Source organism: Sinocyclocheilus anshuiensis, unplaced genomic scaffold, assembly GCF_001515605.1.
Source record: "Sinocyclocheilus anshuiensis isolate Anshui unplaced genomic scaffold, SAMN03320099.WGS_v1.1 scaffold366, whole genome shotgun sequence".
In the NCBI taxonomy this organism is placed as follows: domain Eukaryota; kingdom Metazoa; phylum Chordata; class Actinopteri; order Cypriniformes; family Cyprinidae; genus Sinocyclocheilus; species Sinocyclocheilus anshuiensis.
Window position 1 is genome coordinate 1,307,288 of NW_015547673.1, and position 16,926 is coordinate 1,324,213.

General features: G+C 36.8%; 2 protein-coding genes across 5 annotated transcripts in view; both read right to left on the bottom strand.

Moving 5' to 3' along the window:
- Positions 1 to 8,433, bottom strand: part of elmod3 (ELMO/CED-12 domain containing 3) — a 28,576-nt gene extending 20,143 nt beyond the window's left edge. The window contains exons 1-2 of one of the 4 annotated variants that reach the window (XM_016505290.1): positions 8,374 to 8,433; positions 6,519 to 7,243 (exon numbers count right to left, since the gene is read on the bottom strand). In XM_016505290.1, coding sequence (XP_016360776.1) covers positions 6,519 to 6,554 — 36 coding nt within the window. In that variant the 5' untranslated portion in view covers positions 6,555 to 7,243; positions 8,374 to 8,433. Of the gene's footprint in view, positions 1 to 6,518; positions 7,244 to 7,341; positions 7,363 to 7,441; positions 7,585 to 7,988; positions 8,011 to 8,373 lie in introns of those variants that run through there. The other 3 variants (XM_016505291.1, XM_016505292.1, XM_016505293.1) reach the window with 3 other exon arrangements.
- Positions 8,434 to 11,460: 3,027 nt separating this feature from the next.
- Positions 11,461 to 15,645, bottom strand: LOC107702817 (steroidogenic acute regulatory protein, mitochondrial-like). Its single transcript, XM_016505236.1, has 7 exons — positions 15,543 to 15,645; positions 15,326 to 15,433; positions 13,552 to 13,679; positions 13,184 to 13,342; positions 12,826 to 13,010; positions 12,477 to 12,570; positions 11,461 to 11,810 (listed from the first exon to the last, which is right to left on the bottom strand). Exons 1-7 carry the CDS (start codon positions 15,604 to 15,606, stop codon positions 11,691 to 11,693), a joined length of 858 nt encoding a protein of 285 aa, XP_016360722.1. The 5' UTR covers positions 15,607 to 15,645; the 3' UTR covers positions 11,461 to 11,690.
- Positions 15,646 to 16,926: the final 1,281 nt, after the last annotated feature.

The window sequence follows — 16,926 nt, forward strand, 5'->3', positions numbered from 1 at the left end:
TTTTTCCCCTTTTCCCAAAAAAAGCTTATACTACTGTTTCAGCTATTAAAATAGTTGAGTTTTGTATGTAATGGAAAAGTGATTATATTTCGTTTCGTTTTTTTTATAAAGTTTATTTAGAAAAATGTTTGGAGCAATTTTTGTTCATTAAATGTACGTTTTGTTTTTTTTGTTTTTTTAAGTAACAACCAGCGGCAGACAGTGAATTGATCATAGCCTAGGCTATATGTTTGATCAATTTAGCCTTCACAAATCATCACGACTTGCCTAAAATAAAATCTATATACTGTATAAAACAGTTCAAGCATATCAATGTTAGTTTAAATGTTAAACCTAGATAAATATGTGCTGTTAGACGCATATCCAATCGTTTGTGCGGAGAGTGGAAGCTGAAGTGCTCTCTGCAGGACATGGAGGTGCCAGCGCGATCACTTGGATTTTTTTCTAACAGTGGAAACAACTTAAAATACGCAGTCATTTTTGCTCATAAAGGTAAGAGTAATAAGGGCCTCACACGTCAACTTCGCACAGGGCCTTGCACCCCCCTTGCGACGGCCCTGGTGCCACTCACATCATTCACAGTCGAGGAATTAGTGGAGGAGACAGAGCAGGGCTTGAATTTCGGCATGGGTATTGAGCATTATTCTACTTATTCCAGCAGGTTCTGCGTTTATTATGTAATGACAGATAATGGAATGTATAATTTGCATGTGCTTTTAAGTCTTGCCAATTTAAACATTCAAGTGACTTTAAGCTAGTGATGGGAGAAACAAACCTTTTCAAAGCTTCGAATCAATTGAACCAATTGCTTCGCAAAATGATTCACTGTTTCGAAGCGTTCAAAACACCACACGCTGGTGAACCTGCTGGTCAAAACTGTGTGAATGCAACAAAAACTCAGGCCAAAACATGCAGAAAAACGGCTTTTACAAACCCATTGCAAATGTTGTCTTGAAAGTATAATACATTAAATGTAATTAAAATAATAATATACTATTAAATATTAAGTGTATAATATGTGCTTTTTTAAAATAATTCTTAATTTGCAGGGCTTGTTTTGTTTGCTTTATGGAGAGCTTGACTAAACAGGCCAGTAAGAGACTATTAACTACTACTAATCCTTTTAATTAATGTCTCAATCCAGTTCTGCGAATGGTGGGCTGAATGTCCTTCTAATAGTAAAGAGAAAGTATAAAGAAAAAAGAAAAAAGAAACGGCAAGCTATTGAAATTTCGAAACAGGTATGACTGTAACGAAGCCTCGTTTACTGAAATCACGTGACTTTGGCAGTTTGATACACACTCTGAACCACTGTTTCAAAACAAATGATTTACAAAGGTTTCGAAGCTTCACGAAGCAATGCTTCAAAAGCGCCCATAACTACTTTAAGCCATTCAAGTGCAAAAAGAGAAAATGTCTTTAAGATGTTTATGATTTTGAATGCATGTAAAACTGATGTCTCACATCTATCAGATGTTTGTACACAGCAGATGCTTTCCAGATGAAGTGATCTTTAACAGACATCTTGCAGTCGTATGTGTGCCGTTTGGGACGCATGTGTAACAGTATATTAGATCCGTGAATGAGGTCTTAAAGAGACAGCAGCCTAAATAAACCTGCTGCTGTCTGTCTCATTACTGTTTATTTATACAGTGAAGACTACCCAGTGTTATTCTACAGTTGAATGTTGAATTTTTTTTTTCTTTAACAATGGAGTTCCATTTCTGTAGTAATTCTCTACCTAAATATTACTGTTAGGAAAACTTAAAAGTACTGTTAATTTTAATTAATAATAAATGTACAAATTTGTGTCTTGTTATTCTTTTCGTTTGTGCTATTTCTTGTCATTTATTTATTTGTTCTTATTTTATTACTTACTGTTTACTGTCTTTTTTAGTTAAAATAAATTAAATTCTGAATTTATTCACATGATTCTTGGGTAGGGAGGTTTAACCACCAGGGGGATGGAGGCCCCATGGGAAACAGTCCTGCCACCACAGCTGGAAAAAATCCAAGAGGAAACACTGTAATATATCTATAAATAAATATATATCTCAAAATATCTGTATTGCTAATATCATTCTTTCCCTTATGTTTTTGAAAAGCTACCACAAATGTTTAAAATTAAACTGCATTTGAAACATAAGACTTCATCTGAAATGAATTCTATTGAAGCACATTCAATTTAAACTGCAAACTGAATTCACAACTGTGCACATTTCTATTAGTGCACAAAATTCAAATTTGTGTAACTGCCTTGCATTTTCATGTATAACAATACACCACATCTGCCAAGTTTCAAATGGAAACAGTTCAATGCTGCACTTACAAATAAGACTAAATTATTTGCAGTGTACAAATGTATTACAGTGCAGTGTACGGTGCTTATAATTTAGACTAGATCTCCCTAGTCAGTGTGGTTGCCATGTTGTGAAATTCCCTCTGTGCTCTTTGCTCCCAGGGTAAAACAAAGAGAAGAGGTGTAAAGGATGGTATAGCAGCTGTGTCACACCTGTTAGGAAATTTCAAATGCAGCATTTATGCATGCCCCGAAATGACAAAATCAGCCCTAAGCAAGTATAGTATAGTACAGTATACAGAGTAACAGACTAAATGGACTTCTCATTTTCATTTAATAATCTCTGAATCAAAAAATTCCTCCAAAAATTCCTTATGAGAAATAAAAACTGTATAAAACTGATCAAATTAGCAGTTCAGATTAGAGGTGTCAGAACATATTGATGATAACCATGCTATTTATAAAATAATAATACTGATATCATGTTAATACTACACATATGATAATGTCATAAATAATCCAGAGGCAGTAATTACTGGGTTGACACGTGGTGTTATTGAACCTTAACGTTGTTGCCAACCATCATAAAACAAAAAGAAGACAATGCATTGCGTAGCTACTATTGCTTCACAAAATCATGTTGGAGGAGAGACCTGCACCCCAAAAAAATCTTGCCAATATGGGAGATTTTTGGATTCCATAAAAAGTTCAATATTTTCCAACCCTGTTTCTTAGGACACATCAACAGTACACATTCTGGAGGTCTCTCTTATCTGAACCATCCATTTCAGGTCTTGGAGTCTCTATTAACAAGCTGAGCTGAATCAAGTGTATTTGATTAGGAAGAGTTCAAAAATGTGTACTGCTGGTGTGCCTCCAGGAACAGGGTTGGGAAACACTGTGTTGGATGGCCCAGTCTAGAGGAAGCGCCCATAAACAGCAAATTCTTTTTGTACGCTTTTTTACAGTTATAGTTACAAACTCTCTCTCTCTCCACCTCCCTACACTTGTATTTTGAGTGACTCATTGGCCAAAAAAGAGAAATCACAAAATAAACAAAGTTAAAGACGAATTTGACTGTTCCCAAACAGCTGGGGGTTTGTGAGTTCATGAAAAGCTAATAATTAACTACATCGAACAGGGCTGCATGATTAATCGTATTTTAATCGTGATCAAGATTCCTGGTTCTTTCGAAATCACAGCAACTTCAAGTAAATATTTTACACTTAAGAGGTTCAACTGACAAAAAAAATGTTTGGGAATCAAAAAAATGTAGTAAGCAGATAGCGGTGTCCAATAATCATTGTCTATGACAATATCGTAATTGTTGTTTTAACTATGTGCAAGCTGACATTTTCAAGTATGTCACTCAGTTTGCAAAAAAATAAAAACACAAAAGCATTGACTGTGATGAAATTTATTGGAATGCAGTTAGAATGCCTCTGTAATTCAAGTTATGAAAGCAAAAATATCCCTGTATGGGATTTTGTTTTTAATATTTATGAGATATGATATAGTTAAGTGATATTACACAAGCAAGAGGGCTTATCAAAATATCAGTGTGTGCGCTGATCGCAAATGAGACAGGGCTCCAGACAAAAAAAATCATTTAAGGAGCCATTGGCACCTATAAGAAACAAAAATAGGCGCCAACTTAATTTTTTTTAAGTTCCACAGAATAAACGTGTTTTCTTTTTGAAAAAAACAAAAAACACCTTGACATTTCAGTCATACTGTCATGTGTTAAAGGGGTCATATGATGCGATTTCAAGTTTTCCTTTCTCTTTGAACACTACCGTCATATGACCCCTTTAATGTCTCCCCTCCTTTTACAGCATCAGCATTTTAATTAATCTTGAAAATGTCCTGGGAACTAAGGTTCACTTGAAGTGGGAACTACATGTCTTTTCCAACTTGAGAACTATATACAGTCACAAAAGATTGTTTATTACACAGAATCTGTGCCAATATCACAAAACATAACTATGTCAGCATCACTTCGCAATTGAGTGTAGTTTGGGCTCCTCCTCAATGCATCCTATAAATGCTGTCATACAGTATTGTCCTGCACACATCCAGTCTGTATTTCTTCATTAGTAACATGCAATTATATAGAAGTTGTTACATTTTATCTTTAGCTCCTTGCATTCTTTCTTATCATGTAGATAACAGATTAAGTAAAACTATGAATATGCAACATAGTGCATATATTTAGCTAAATGCTCTTCTTTATAGTTATTTTTCCTAGCTGAATAATGAGCTTATGTACACCGAATGGTTATTCTGAGGTAAATGTATTGTTACGTGTTACGTAGTTTACAAGCTTTACACGTTTTCCGCAGTTTGAAACACTGAATGAGCGATTACATGAGATATTTCAGTAAGTTGCACTGTATCTTCTAATATACCTTGTCCATTCATGTTTATTTTGTACTATAGTAGTAAAGAGAAAGATATGATGGGTTTACGTGCCGCTTAAACTGAGGCGCTAAAGTGATCGCTCATGCCACATTTTAAAGCTGATGCTTTGTTTATTAAATGGTAACAGAGCACAAAGCTTATTGCAATTATTGGACGGCAAGTGCGCTACAAATAATATGAACCTCACACATTAACAGATCACAGCATGTAGACTAAAGATCATGACAACAAGAAGCCATATAAGTATCGATTATAAACCAGAATTGTTAACAATGATCTTAATGTCCACAAAGCTGACAGCTTTACCGGTTGTATTTTGTTCAAGTTGTGCACGAAGTAGCCACTGCTTGTCTGCACTTTTACTTCGCACATCTCTCTTATGCTGCACAACTGGAGCTGCGTTTAGCAGGTGTGCCATCAACGCTGCTGTTTGTTCCATTAAAACTTTGATGTGCATTGTCTCAGTTTATTACGTCAACAAAACAACAGATGTGATCGCATGTGAAAGGAATTACATGCAAATTTTTAAGTCATAACATATAAATTTATATATTCGCCAGTGGCGATCTCAGCAAAAATATCACTCGCAAATTCAGAGCCGATCCTAGACTTCTGGGGGCCCTAAGCAAGGGGGGAAGGAGGGAATAAAAACTAAGAAGGGAAGGGTTCATAAAAAAGTATTTAAACAATTTAGCCTAGAATAGCCTACTATACAGAAATTAATTAAAGTAATCAAATGTAAAAATAAAGCCCTGCATAGACTTCACCATATAAACTAAACATAAATTGATTCATCACAAAGTTATACAATATTCAATGAAGAGCAGTGAATGATTCTCTCATTTTCTTTTGTTGTTTGATTAACAGATGATGGCAGACAGCAGCAGGTTTATACAGTAGGATGCTGTCACAGAATGCACAGATACTGACTAGTATTCAATTACTTTTCAAACTGTTTATTTTCACTAAAGACATAACTGACTGTGTTTAGTGAAAACTCACCAAGATGGGCATTTTGACATACAAAGCGCAAAGTAGCCAATATTTGTCAAGATCTTGAATCTTGAATATACAAAGCGCAAAGTAGCCAATATTTGTCCGTGTTTCAGTACGTCTCGAATTGCGCACACAGAAAGCGCTTTGGGAAACAGTGTCTTTTCCGCGGCTCAGTGCGAATATAACTCGTTTTTTAGTACCGAGCAAGAACGGCAGGAGACTGTATATGACAGTCACGTTACCGCATTAAGGAAAGGAACATTCATGTTTTCATAACCGCTGGCCAAAACCAAAAACCAAACTAATATTAAATAATCACTCAGAGCAAGGGGGCCCCCTGGTGTTTAGGGGGCCCGACGCAACATGCGTACTTTGCATATAGGGAGGATCGGCTCTGCGCAAATTTATATTTTTGATTGAACGAATCATTTGAATGAATGATTCAATGAATCGCTCATTGAGACAAGGACTTGCCGCCACCTACTGGTGGATTTAGTGTCATATTTATTCATCGATGATGGGCCTAAACCAGCCAAGATATCAGCACAAAAACACACTCAGTAAAATATTGTTTTAATTATCATTATCAAAATAATCCCCAAAAATAAAGAGATCATTTTTGTCAATATCGTACAGCCCTAGAAGCAGGACACCAAAGTAAAAATGTATCATTCATTTAATCTCATTGCAGTGTAGTTGAACAGCTGAGATATTAAGCAGATCTAATTTGTGATTTTTTTTTTTTTACCTGTGGGAGTGTAATGCAGTATAGAAGTACTCTAGGTAGGGATGTCATACATACCTCTGTATGTACCGCGACTGCAACAACCCCTTCCATGACATGAGTCCACTGTCTGGCTGTCCCCCTACTGTCCTCCCATCCTGCGGACTAGGCCAATTGTAAACAATGCCCACTGGACACACATGGTTCTAGAGCACTTTTAACGCTTTCAGAAGCACCTGCTCCCGGTCCTACAAGCGTGGATTAAGACTAAAACAGCAGAAGAGCTTTCAGTAGTGCATTGTTTAACTGTGCCGCTTCTGGAGATTCAGAGAGGGGCTGGTAGAAACAGAGTTGGGCCAAGCAGCAGAAGCATAATTTGAATAGAAACAGACCTGAGGTTAGTTTCTAGTGGGATCGTGCAGCGAGTTGTGAATCGTGATGGCCGTGTTGGAGATGGATTTCTCAAGTCCGTCGAGTGCTATTTGTACCGGGCCTGTGCCACGTCAATGGGCGAGCACTGGGCTTGCTTTAAGTTCACTTATGTGAGACTGGAGCGTTGCAAATGGAGTAGAAATCAGAAACTGATTGGGTACAGCAGTGATGAAGCTGTCAGCGCTCTGTTTTGAAGACGAAATCTCTGATGAAATCTCAGCTAAAGCAGAACGGAATTCAGACTTGGAGGATCGGAGGCTTATTACAGGGGTTTGTCACTAAAAAGGGAGTCTACTGATGGCATGGAGGGATAGTAAGCGTCTTTTCAGAAACTCCCCGTGGCCTTCCACCGACAACGTCTTAATGAGTCTCTGTAGGATACACAATCATAAGTATTAGAATATGCAAATGGCATAATAATCACATTGTAATTAATACTTAAAAATGCATAAGCATATGCAATACAAACATCAACGTGTGCACAATGTATAGGCATGCATGCACTCTCCAGCTTTCCTTATGGAGCAATGCACAGAAAATCGGCAAGCATCCGAAAAGCATTACGTCACCTGATCAAGACCGCATCCCTTTGAAATCGAAATAAATGGAGACCATCGATACGATCATCAATTACCACAGATGAGATCTCAAACGCTCCCTTTCGTTTTGCAATGTCTTTAATGTGCAGCCAGGCTTCATACGACGGATAACTGAATCTAATGCATTCATAAGCAGAGAAGAGGTGACGTCATCTACAGCCCGACTCACAAAACCTGAACTAACTGAGCATAATAATAAACATAAACGACAGACAACTCAAAAGCGAAAGTATTAATCGATAATTAACGCTGAACTGTATATCAGCGACATCAGATATGATGCCTCAGCGCCAGATAAGGCACAGCATGAACGCATGACAGCATCCAGTGAACTGTCAAACACCTTCACAAAAGAAAAGATGCACCAAACACTTTATGGAGACACGACGGTATTCATTTACACGTGTTTTATTTAAGCAACCGCGAATCCAGCTGCATATATTGAACACAGGAGATTTATCCGACGGCTAATAATGATACAGACCAATAGAAAACTGACCAACTTAACGTTACTCACAATAACAGCAGTCAATTCTGCCGCAAATAACGGTAACGGTACATTTCAGCCCTCCTCCTCATTCCCTTGAAGTTCAGCGAGCAACACGAAGAGCTCGCGTTTACCTCAGTACACAGTACCCGCCGTTACTGTAGTGATTTCTGCTCGAAATATTGTTATTTACTGTCACAGTGCAGTCAGTGGGTGCTGAAGCGTCTGTCCAGCTAAACTGCCTCAATCTTTTTGTACTCTCGCTTAAGCTAACTTGCCTAGTATAATGAGTCTTTTACGACACAGGATCCACCAAAACGTGCTATCAGTGTAGCGTTGCCTTTCTTAACTGCTAATTACGCATTTGTATCGTTGCTAGAATGATAGGTATTAAATATTAGTTGTAATTTTTTACCTCAGTTTCTCTCCCTCCAATCTCGGCTTCCCTTCCCCCTTTCCACAGTAACTATAAACCCCGACGCCTTGTGGGAATTGTGGTTCTTCTACTGTAAACAGACTTCCGGTGCTGTAGGAGCCCTTTGGTCACTATCTAAAGTTTGTTTGTTTGTTTGTTTTGTTTTGTTTTCATTAAATTTCAGTGACAGCAGTACTTCATCTAAAACGACTTTGATTTCTTATATAAATATGCCATTTCATGAGATTTTTAAAACTGTACATGGAATAAAATATATATATATATATATATATATAATATATATATAAGAGAGCTGGGTAGATTAGTTACAAATTGTAGTCCATTACTGATTCCAAATTACATGACAAAAATTATACTTAGTGACGTAATCCATTACGTTACACATTTTAGGTAATATAATCAGACTACTTTCTGATTACTTTTAGATTACTTTTGACCAAACTGATTCATCACATTGATTTAAATAGGATAATCTTGTATCATATTGTTATATAAAAATAAAAAAAAAACTGAGTAAAAAAATATATTCCATTTGTTACAATTAACAACATGAAGTGCACATGAAATGAGAGTTAGGCTACGTCAAGGTTTCCCAAACTGGGGTTTGTAAAGGAACTGCAGGGTTTTTGAGAGTTTAATGAAAAGCTAATAATTAATTAAATTATAAAAATGTAAAATTAAAATCATTTTAAAATAACATCAATCAAAATAAAACACATTAAAAAAGGAAATATTTTGTACCTGCATGTCATGTGACCATTAACCAAAGTCAGAGAACCGTGAACATGCAAATGTGATACTTAATTATTAAAATATTTATTTTAAAATCTCAGGGGTACTTCAAGTAAATGTATTAGGTGAAAGAGGTTTAGATGACATGCCTGCATTACATGTAAATAAGAAATAACATGAATTTGTGCATTTAAATGTGTTTGAAAGACAAAAGCCTCCCAAATCACATGGTTAACTAACCTAATTCAAATAAAAATGAATGTGTTCATCAGCAGTTGATGCAATGTTGAAACATTTCGTAAACCTGAAATGATTTTTGTGAATCCAGTGGTCAAATGCTGTGTAGCCACCTGACTGGTGACTGGTCTTTGTGTGAATGTCCACAAGCCTGGAAGACTTTCTGAGTGGAAGCGGTAAGCTAATTTAGAAAGGAACATTTAAAACATCAATATATTAGGAATAATTTATTGCTATTGTGTGAATAATGATATGTAATCATGTAATCAATAACTGTGTAACTGTGGTCTGATTATGAGTATTTTCATTTAATCTAATTACAAGTACTTAATTTTTGGAATCTGATTACGTAATCCATGTAATTTGTTACTACCCAGCTCTGAAAATACATACATACATATGATACATAACTAAATAATAAAGGCATAGTTTATGCTTAAATGCCTTTGGCTCAAACAGTCCTTCGCAGAGTTCCTAAAACACATGCAAATGGCCAAACACCTCTTTGCTTTGGCAAACTCAGACCAATTTTACAGACTTTTTTTTTTTTTCAAACAGTAACAACAGTACTTAATATAAGATTCTTTCATAATTTTGCCATTTTATGACATATTTTTAATATTCTACATGGAATGTATTTATATTTTTACAGCAGTAACAACAAAACTATTTTAGTAGCCATAGTTTATGCTAAAACGTGGAAATTAGTAATAAAGAAGGACGTGCATCCAAACTTTTATCTGCTAATATACATTTTAACCTAAAATCTTGATGTTGAGTATATTAAAAAATAAAATGAAGATGATAATAATATTCATGTCCATGTTATTTTGCAATTATGCTTACCCATTTATCAATACCAACATGTAGTTTAATGCAGGCAAATTAAGGAAATACTTTTAAGTGGACATGCACTTTGCATAAAGCATTTTGGCCTGTGAGTTTTTGGCATTTTTTCTACTGCTTGTCCTTTTAAGGTTTAACTTCTAAAACCTATTTGCATACACATCTTTTCTTGATTACTGTACTGACACATAAGAATGACAAAGCAGGATCAAATGGAATTGACTAGCAATGAATAAATTGAGCTTGTATGTACAATGACTGTCTATAGATATAAGGGTGTTAGTGGAGGCCTCTATCAGTGTTCTGATCCAGTCTGGATAGCTTATTAATTTATATGCTTCAGCTGGACCATCGTCTGCTGTGTAACAATATTAAACATGTGTCTTTCAGAAATGTCCCAAAACTGTGGACACAGAGGGGTCATTTGCACAACTTCTGCTTTGAAATTGATTTAAAATAATCAGAAATTGCCCACTGCGTTGGAAAATATGAAAAACATCAGAGAGGGGATTGCGGCCCGCCTTTGGCCACGACATTAGTGTTTACCTCATTTCCTGCTTTGTGCAATGCTGGCTCAGTCGGACCTTCAAGGAGCTGAGAGGTTCCCAAAACACATGCGAATAACCAAACACCTCCTTGCTTTAGCAAACCCAGGCTAATCCACTCCAGACGACAAGACATTTTTATGGACTGAGTTTCTGGCTGTAATACGAGTCACATTCCCTTTCCGGTGGCAGTTTGCTTGAACATCGGTGAGACGTTAATGGGCATAACTGACTTAAAATGTTGTTTATATAACTGACTGAGTGGCCTGCCAAAGTATGTAGATGAAGCTATTTCCTGTATTTCCTTACTCAATCTGCAGATTGAGGCTTCGGTCATAATTTGTGCTCCTTCTTGTTTTACACATGTAGGAAAACGAACCCAGTGAACAACAAAACAGACTGATACTGTAGTTTGTTATTTTAATAGTTTTAATGAATATTCATTTAGCAGACATCCTTTTCCAGGGTGATAAATAATAATATTAACTTAAAATAAATACTTCTGTTTTTTTTTTTTTTTTTTATAAATAATGTTAAAATAGGAACTACTAAGCCCAAGAATAATAGTCAGTGGTGTTTTACAGAAGTATATGAGTGAATAAAAGGAAGTTCAAGCCACAAAATGGGGTGACAGAGGAAGCAGACTGAGTTTACCATCAGGTTGAAATCAAAACTTACTAAATCTCCACTGCAATGACTCCGTAACCTCCAGCATCCATTTTTAGTTATTATAGTTTGTGCATGTGAAAACATTCAAAATTACTTGGCTCGAACATTGAGCAGCATATTGTTTTGATGGACAATTTAACTTCTATCTGTGTGACATTTTTACAAGTGTAGGCTGAAATGGGAGTGATGGCTTTGGGTGGGATGAGCTTGGCCCTGAAAAGAGTCGCCCTTGTTATGTCACCTGTTTTTAGGGTATAAATGTGGACGTCAGCAGACAATGGCTGCTTCCACACCACCATTTGATGCCATTCTGTGCCTGAGATGGTTTGCGAAATCCACCTGGGTTTGAGAAAGTACTCGGTTGATCACAGTTTTTGGGATCCAACCCTAGAGATGATAGAACAGGGATAAACCAGACTCAGTAAGCTTATTCGGAAGAACAGTGTGATACTAAAGTCGTTACTTATGTAGATCTTCTACATAACATCATTTAAAGCATTATCTATTATTTATCAAACAATATGGGAAAAAATACTATGACCAGAAACTGTTTGACTACCGATATTCTTTAAAATGTCTTTGTTTGTGCTCAGCAAAAGAAAGAAACTCATGCAGGTTTGGAACAACATGAGGGTGAGTAAATTATACATTTTTTGGGTGAACTATCCCTTTATAGGCAAAGTGTGGAATTTTTTAAGACAATGGAGCAAACTAAATTGCAAAAATAACTGTTTCTAACAGATTTCCTGAAAACTCCCCCAATTGGTTGGGATAAGAGATGTTTGTTGGTCTCAAACAACCAGAGAAATTTTGACTGTGCCAACAGTGCTAAAAGTGTTTAAACTTTTCAGGGAAATCAGCCTTGTAACAGCTTGCTAATAGTTATTAAACTGGAATACAATAATATACAGGTGCATCTCAATAAATTCGAATGTCGTGGAAAAGTTCATTTATTTCAGTAATTCAACTCAAATTGTGAAACTAATTTATTGAGATGCACCTGTATTTGTAACATCCAAGAATTTACACCCACACAGAGGACAATTCACTTACCTTAAGGTCTAAACTGAGCAACCAGGTAAATTTTGTCTTATTGGGATCTTCTGCACTTGGTCGCATCACAATACAGGTGGGTCCATTCTCAGCCCTTAGAAAGAAAGAAATATTGTAAATATAAATGTGTATATTTCAATCATAAGAAACCTCAGAATAGTTTTAACATGTTAATCGATAAGACAGTGCTAATGTATTTGGTCTTGGCTGCTGCTACATGAATAAGCACCATAACAGATCTAGACAGGTGGAGCTGGGGGAGGTGGAGGGTTTCAGAGGAACTCTGATAGCTTGCTGTAGGACACTGAACCAGGCCTTATACAGGAAAGTGATTCATATTTTCACTTACCTTACAAATCCTTTCTGCTCAGGCATTCCAGGGTGCTGAGTGGACATCCCGGCCAGGAAGCACGTAGATCCCCTCCGCTTGGCACAACGGACACTTACAAAGTCTCGTGGGCCCACCACATTCCCAGGTGTTTCAGCTGAAACCTCATGTGTGATCAGAGTATCCTGACCGATCTTCTGAAGAACCTGAGAGGGACCAAAACTGTACTGAATACCAAATATCTCTACTCTGTGAGTAAGACATGAGAAGACAGGAAGTCTTTTAAAAGTGCAGACACTATAAATGCACACATTGCGGTTAGAACAACAGAAGGAAGAAAAGGAAGCTGTCAGTCAATAGATCAGTTGTTTCTACCCACTTTGACTTGTTTGACATTGGGGTTCCACTCCCCCATTTGTTCCATGTTATCCACCAGCTCCTCATATAGATAAGCTGTCTTCTGTTCCAGCATGACTTCCAACTTGAATACTTTCCCAATGTCTGGTAGTACTTTACTCATCACCTTATCACCATTGGCCTGAGAGAGAAAAACCCACATATGCATTTTTAAATGATTAATTATATAGTATATATGAATAAAAAAGGCCTCTAAAGGCCTGGGACACCAAAGTGCTGTATAAAACTGTATAATAAAATATGCACAAATACAAGGCATCTATACGTGGTCTTATCAGAATGAATGATGAAATCTTATTATTATTACTACTAATTATTGATGACTCTTACACTCTCAATCTCAGTTTGCCAACCATCCTGGTCACTGAGGATGCTGATGGACTTCTGCAGAGCTTCCTGTCCCTGCTGCACATAACACTGCTCAGCTTCACTGTACGTCTCCTCTGCAATCCGACTGCCTGTACAAAGAAACATATGAATAAACACAATCCTTTGCATAAACAAATACAAACTAGATTTCTGAAGAAAATAAAGATTTCTGTGAAAATGGTAATTTTTCACTGACCCTTTCTGCAAGTTACATTGTTACGCCAGTAGGTGGCGACAAATGACTGTCTTTATAAATGAGTTACTGAATCATTCATTCAACCGATTCATTTAAAAACACTGAATCATTCAGGAACTATACAAGTGACTAACTTCTCTCCCATTGCCTCATGGGATAGTAAAATGTCCATCAGATGCGCACTTTGTAATCTTGGCAAAAGTAGTAGGTCACCCGTTTACTTTTTGCTTGCTGATTTATGAATGCTAAGAATTTGGACATACTACAGATTTCATGTATTGTCCAGATTTGTGGACTTGGACTGCAATTGTGAATGAACTTGGACTTGGACGGACTCGGGTGGACTCAGGTGGACTCGTACTCGGACTTGGATATTTTGGACGCAGAAATTTTTCAGAGTACAGACGAATCCATGTCATGTGTAATATAAAATAATTAAAAAAAAGTAACAACATAAAATTAATATAAAAAGACATTAATAAACGTCTCCTACTTAAACTCAATTGATTAAAAACTAGGACTCGACAAGGTGGACTCAGACCCAACACTGGTATTGACTACCATTTAGTATGGAAGTAGGCATATTTGAACCAGGTGTGCCTCACACATCCTGAAAAGTGAAGTTGCGGGCTCTTTGATCACCCCCCTGTGGCTGGCTGCAGTACAGGTCATAAACCCCGCCCTCTCCATGTAAACGAATGGGACTTAAGTCAAAATAAAAAAATTAATTACGCTTCCAATACAATTTTCCGAAAGATGGTTTTGGTAGTTGTTATCACGCTGATATATGTTAAATTGTTCGTTTTTGTGATAATAGTAATTTGATGCTATAAAAACGAGGCGTGTCGTCATGGTTGATTGGGTCTGTGGGAGTTTGGGCGGGTGTTTGATACCTCGGCTCCACACTACTGCGCAGACTCTGGCTCCAAACGAATCTCTACTGCACAGACTCTGGCTCCAAATGACGTAATTTACTCAAGATGGCAGCGGCCATACTGAGATGCTTTGGCTTCACTTTTCTATAGTGGAAGGAATAGGAGACGCGTCGTCCATCTTTTTTTACAGTCTATGATTTGAACACAGGGGCTGTCTTTATGAGCGAGTCACTGAATCACCACTGATGAAAAACTACTGATTCATTCAAGAATGAAACAAGTGACTGTGTATATGAGTGTGTAACTGAAACATTCACACAACCAATTCATTCAAAAACACTGATTCGTTCAGGAATGAAAGACCACTACAGTGTTTCTCAGAGACGCACAATTCTGCTGTGGCTTTGTTTATAACTATTTTCAAAGGTGAAGTAAAAATAGATAAACAGTTGTCAATGCTGTGTCTACTCAACATTATCTTACTATTTATAGATCTGTTGTAAAAAAGCAATAACACATTCTCTAATATTTAAACCAACAGCACTATTGCTCCAGTAATACAGCTTAAATGGTATACTGTATACAATAAATAAATAGCTATTACACATAGAGTTGAAGTCAAAAGTGTCTCTCTTCCGTTCAAGTGGTGTAAAAGGTCTCTTACTGAGTAGGGAGCTCCTTCTCCGGATGTGGTTGATCCAGGCACTAGGTCCAGGTCCAGAAATCTTGCTCAGCTCATGATGGATTGCAATCATTGCATTCTTTCTCAGACCTGATTGTAATTGGAAAAAAAGAGAAATATATACACATAAACCTCAATAAATAGTGGCATGCTAATTAGAAATATTTCAGAAAACTGGATTCCTGAAACAGCACCTTACCTGTCATGTTTCTCATGTGCCTGTAGGAAATGCCAGCACACAGTTTGAACGTTGCAGGCAACATTTTAAAACTTTTCTTAACAGATGAATGAGTGACTACACGTGAAATGTGTGCACGACGAGTAAGAAGTGGAATCTGAAGAAGAGCTGGCTGCTTCTGCCCCTTTATAGCCCCGTCAGACAAGGCCACATCCTCGTCACCTCACAGATAAAACACCACCATCACTCAACGGACGAGGTTGACCCTGTATGTCAAGGATGTGCAGCGAACACGACAGCCTATCTGTTACCACTGTAAACACATTGTTACAGATAACGGCCAGTGCCTGAAGACTACCCACACAGAACACCGGTTAGTACACTTATGTTGCCTGCATTTTTTTCTTTCTTTTTCCAGTCGAAACAAACAGTACAGAGCAGCTGAACGTATCTACAGATTTTTTTAGGATATGATAAGCCAGAAACTCTCAGTATGTCACATATGTCATTCTCTCCTGGTTCCATTACAGCTTTAGGTCAGGAGGTCAAGTTTACAAAGTGAGAAATCCCCAGCCAAAAATGTCCAGTATCATCATCATCATAACTCCAAGAGGTCAAATTAAAATGACATCATTACTTGGTGACATCTAAAAAAAAAAAGAAGAGGTAATTAGTGGTTTCTCCAAAAATAAACCACTTCAGTTTTATTGTACAAATTGTAACGTTCAACCTTACGTTAGTTGACTGAGATGTAAGCTAGGCTGCATTCTGCAAATCCAGGTCACATCTAGTTGCAAGCTGTGCCACACAAACCATATCAAAGCTGCAACAAATCAATTCTCCATCAGTGACAACAATAAGAGGCCAGTCTGACAGCCTTGGACTCAACGGCAATGGAAACTTTTCTAGTTGTATGAAAATATTGGTTTAATGACTTGTGGTTTTCAGCTTGACGTAAAATCAACTTGTTCAAGAACATTTAAGCAATGGAAAGTGGCTTTATGAGTAAAAGTACCTTAACCCACAACCCCATGTCCCTCAGATTAATTTATACTTTAGGCCTTAACCTTTATCAGACCACCTTCTAATCTGGAAGTGTGAAAGTTAGTCATAAATTGTTGAAATGAAGCTAGAACAGGTGCAAACAAGAGCTGTAATCGAATACCAACTTATAACAATTATTTAATCAAATTACTTACATTTTATCTCTATTACCTGAAAAGCCCCCAAAATTAAATAAAAAGACATTATTGTGTGAATGGAATGGAAAATTTAAATAAAAGAATTACATATAATTGACATACTTTAAATTCTAATATTAAATGTGATATTTAATGTTACATATATACATGTTGCCCTATTATAAAGTGAAACCATTTAAACGAAAATAAGTCAGCATTCCTTG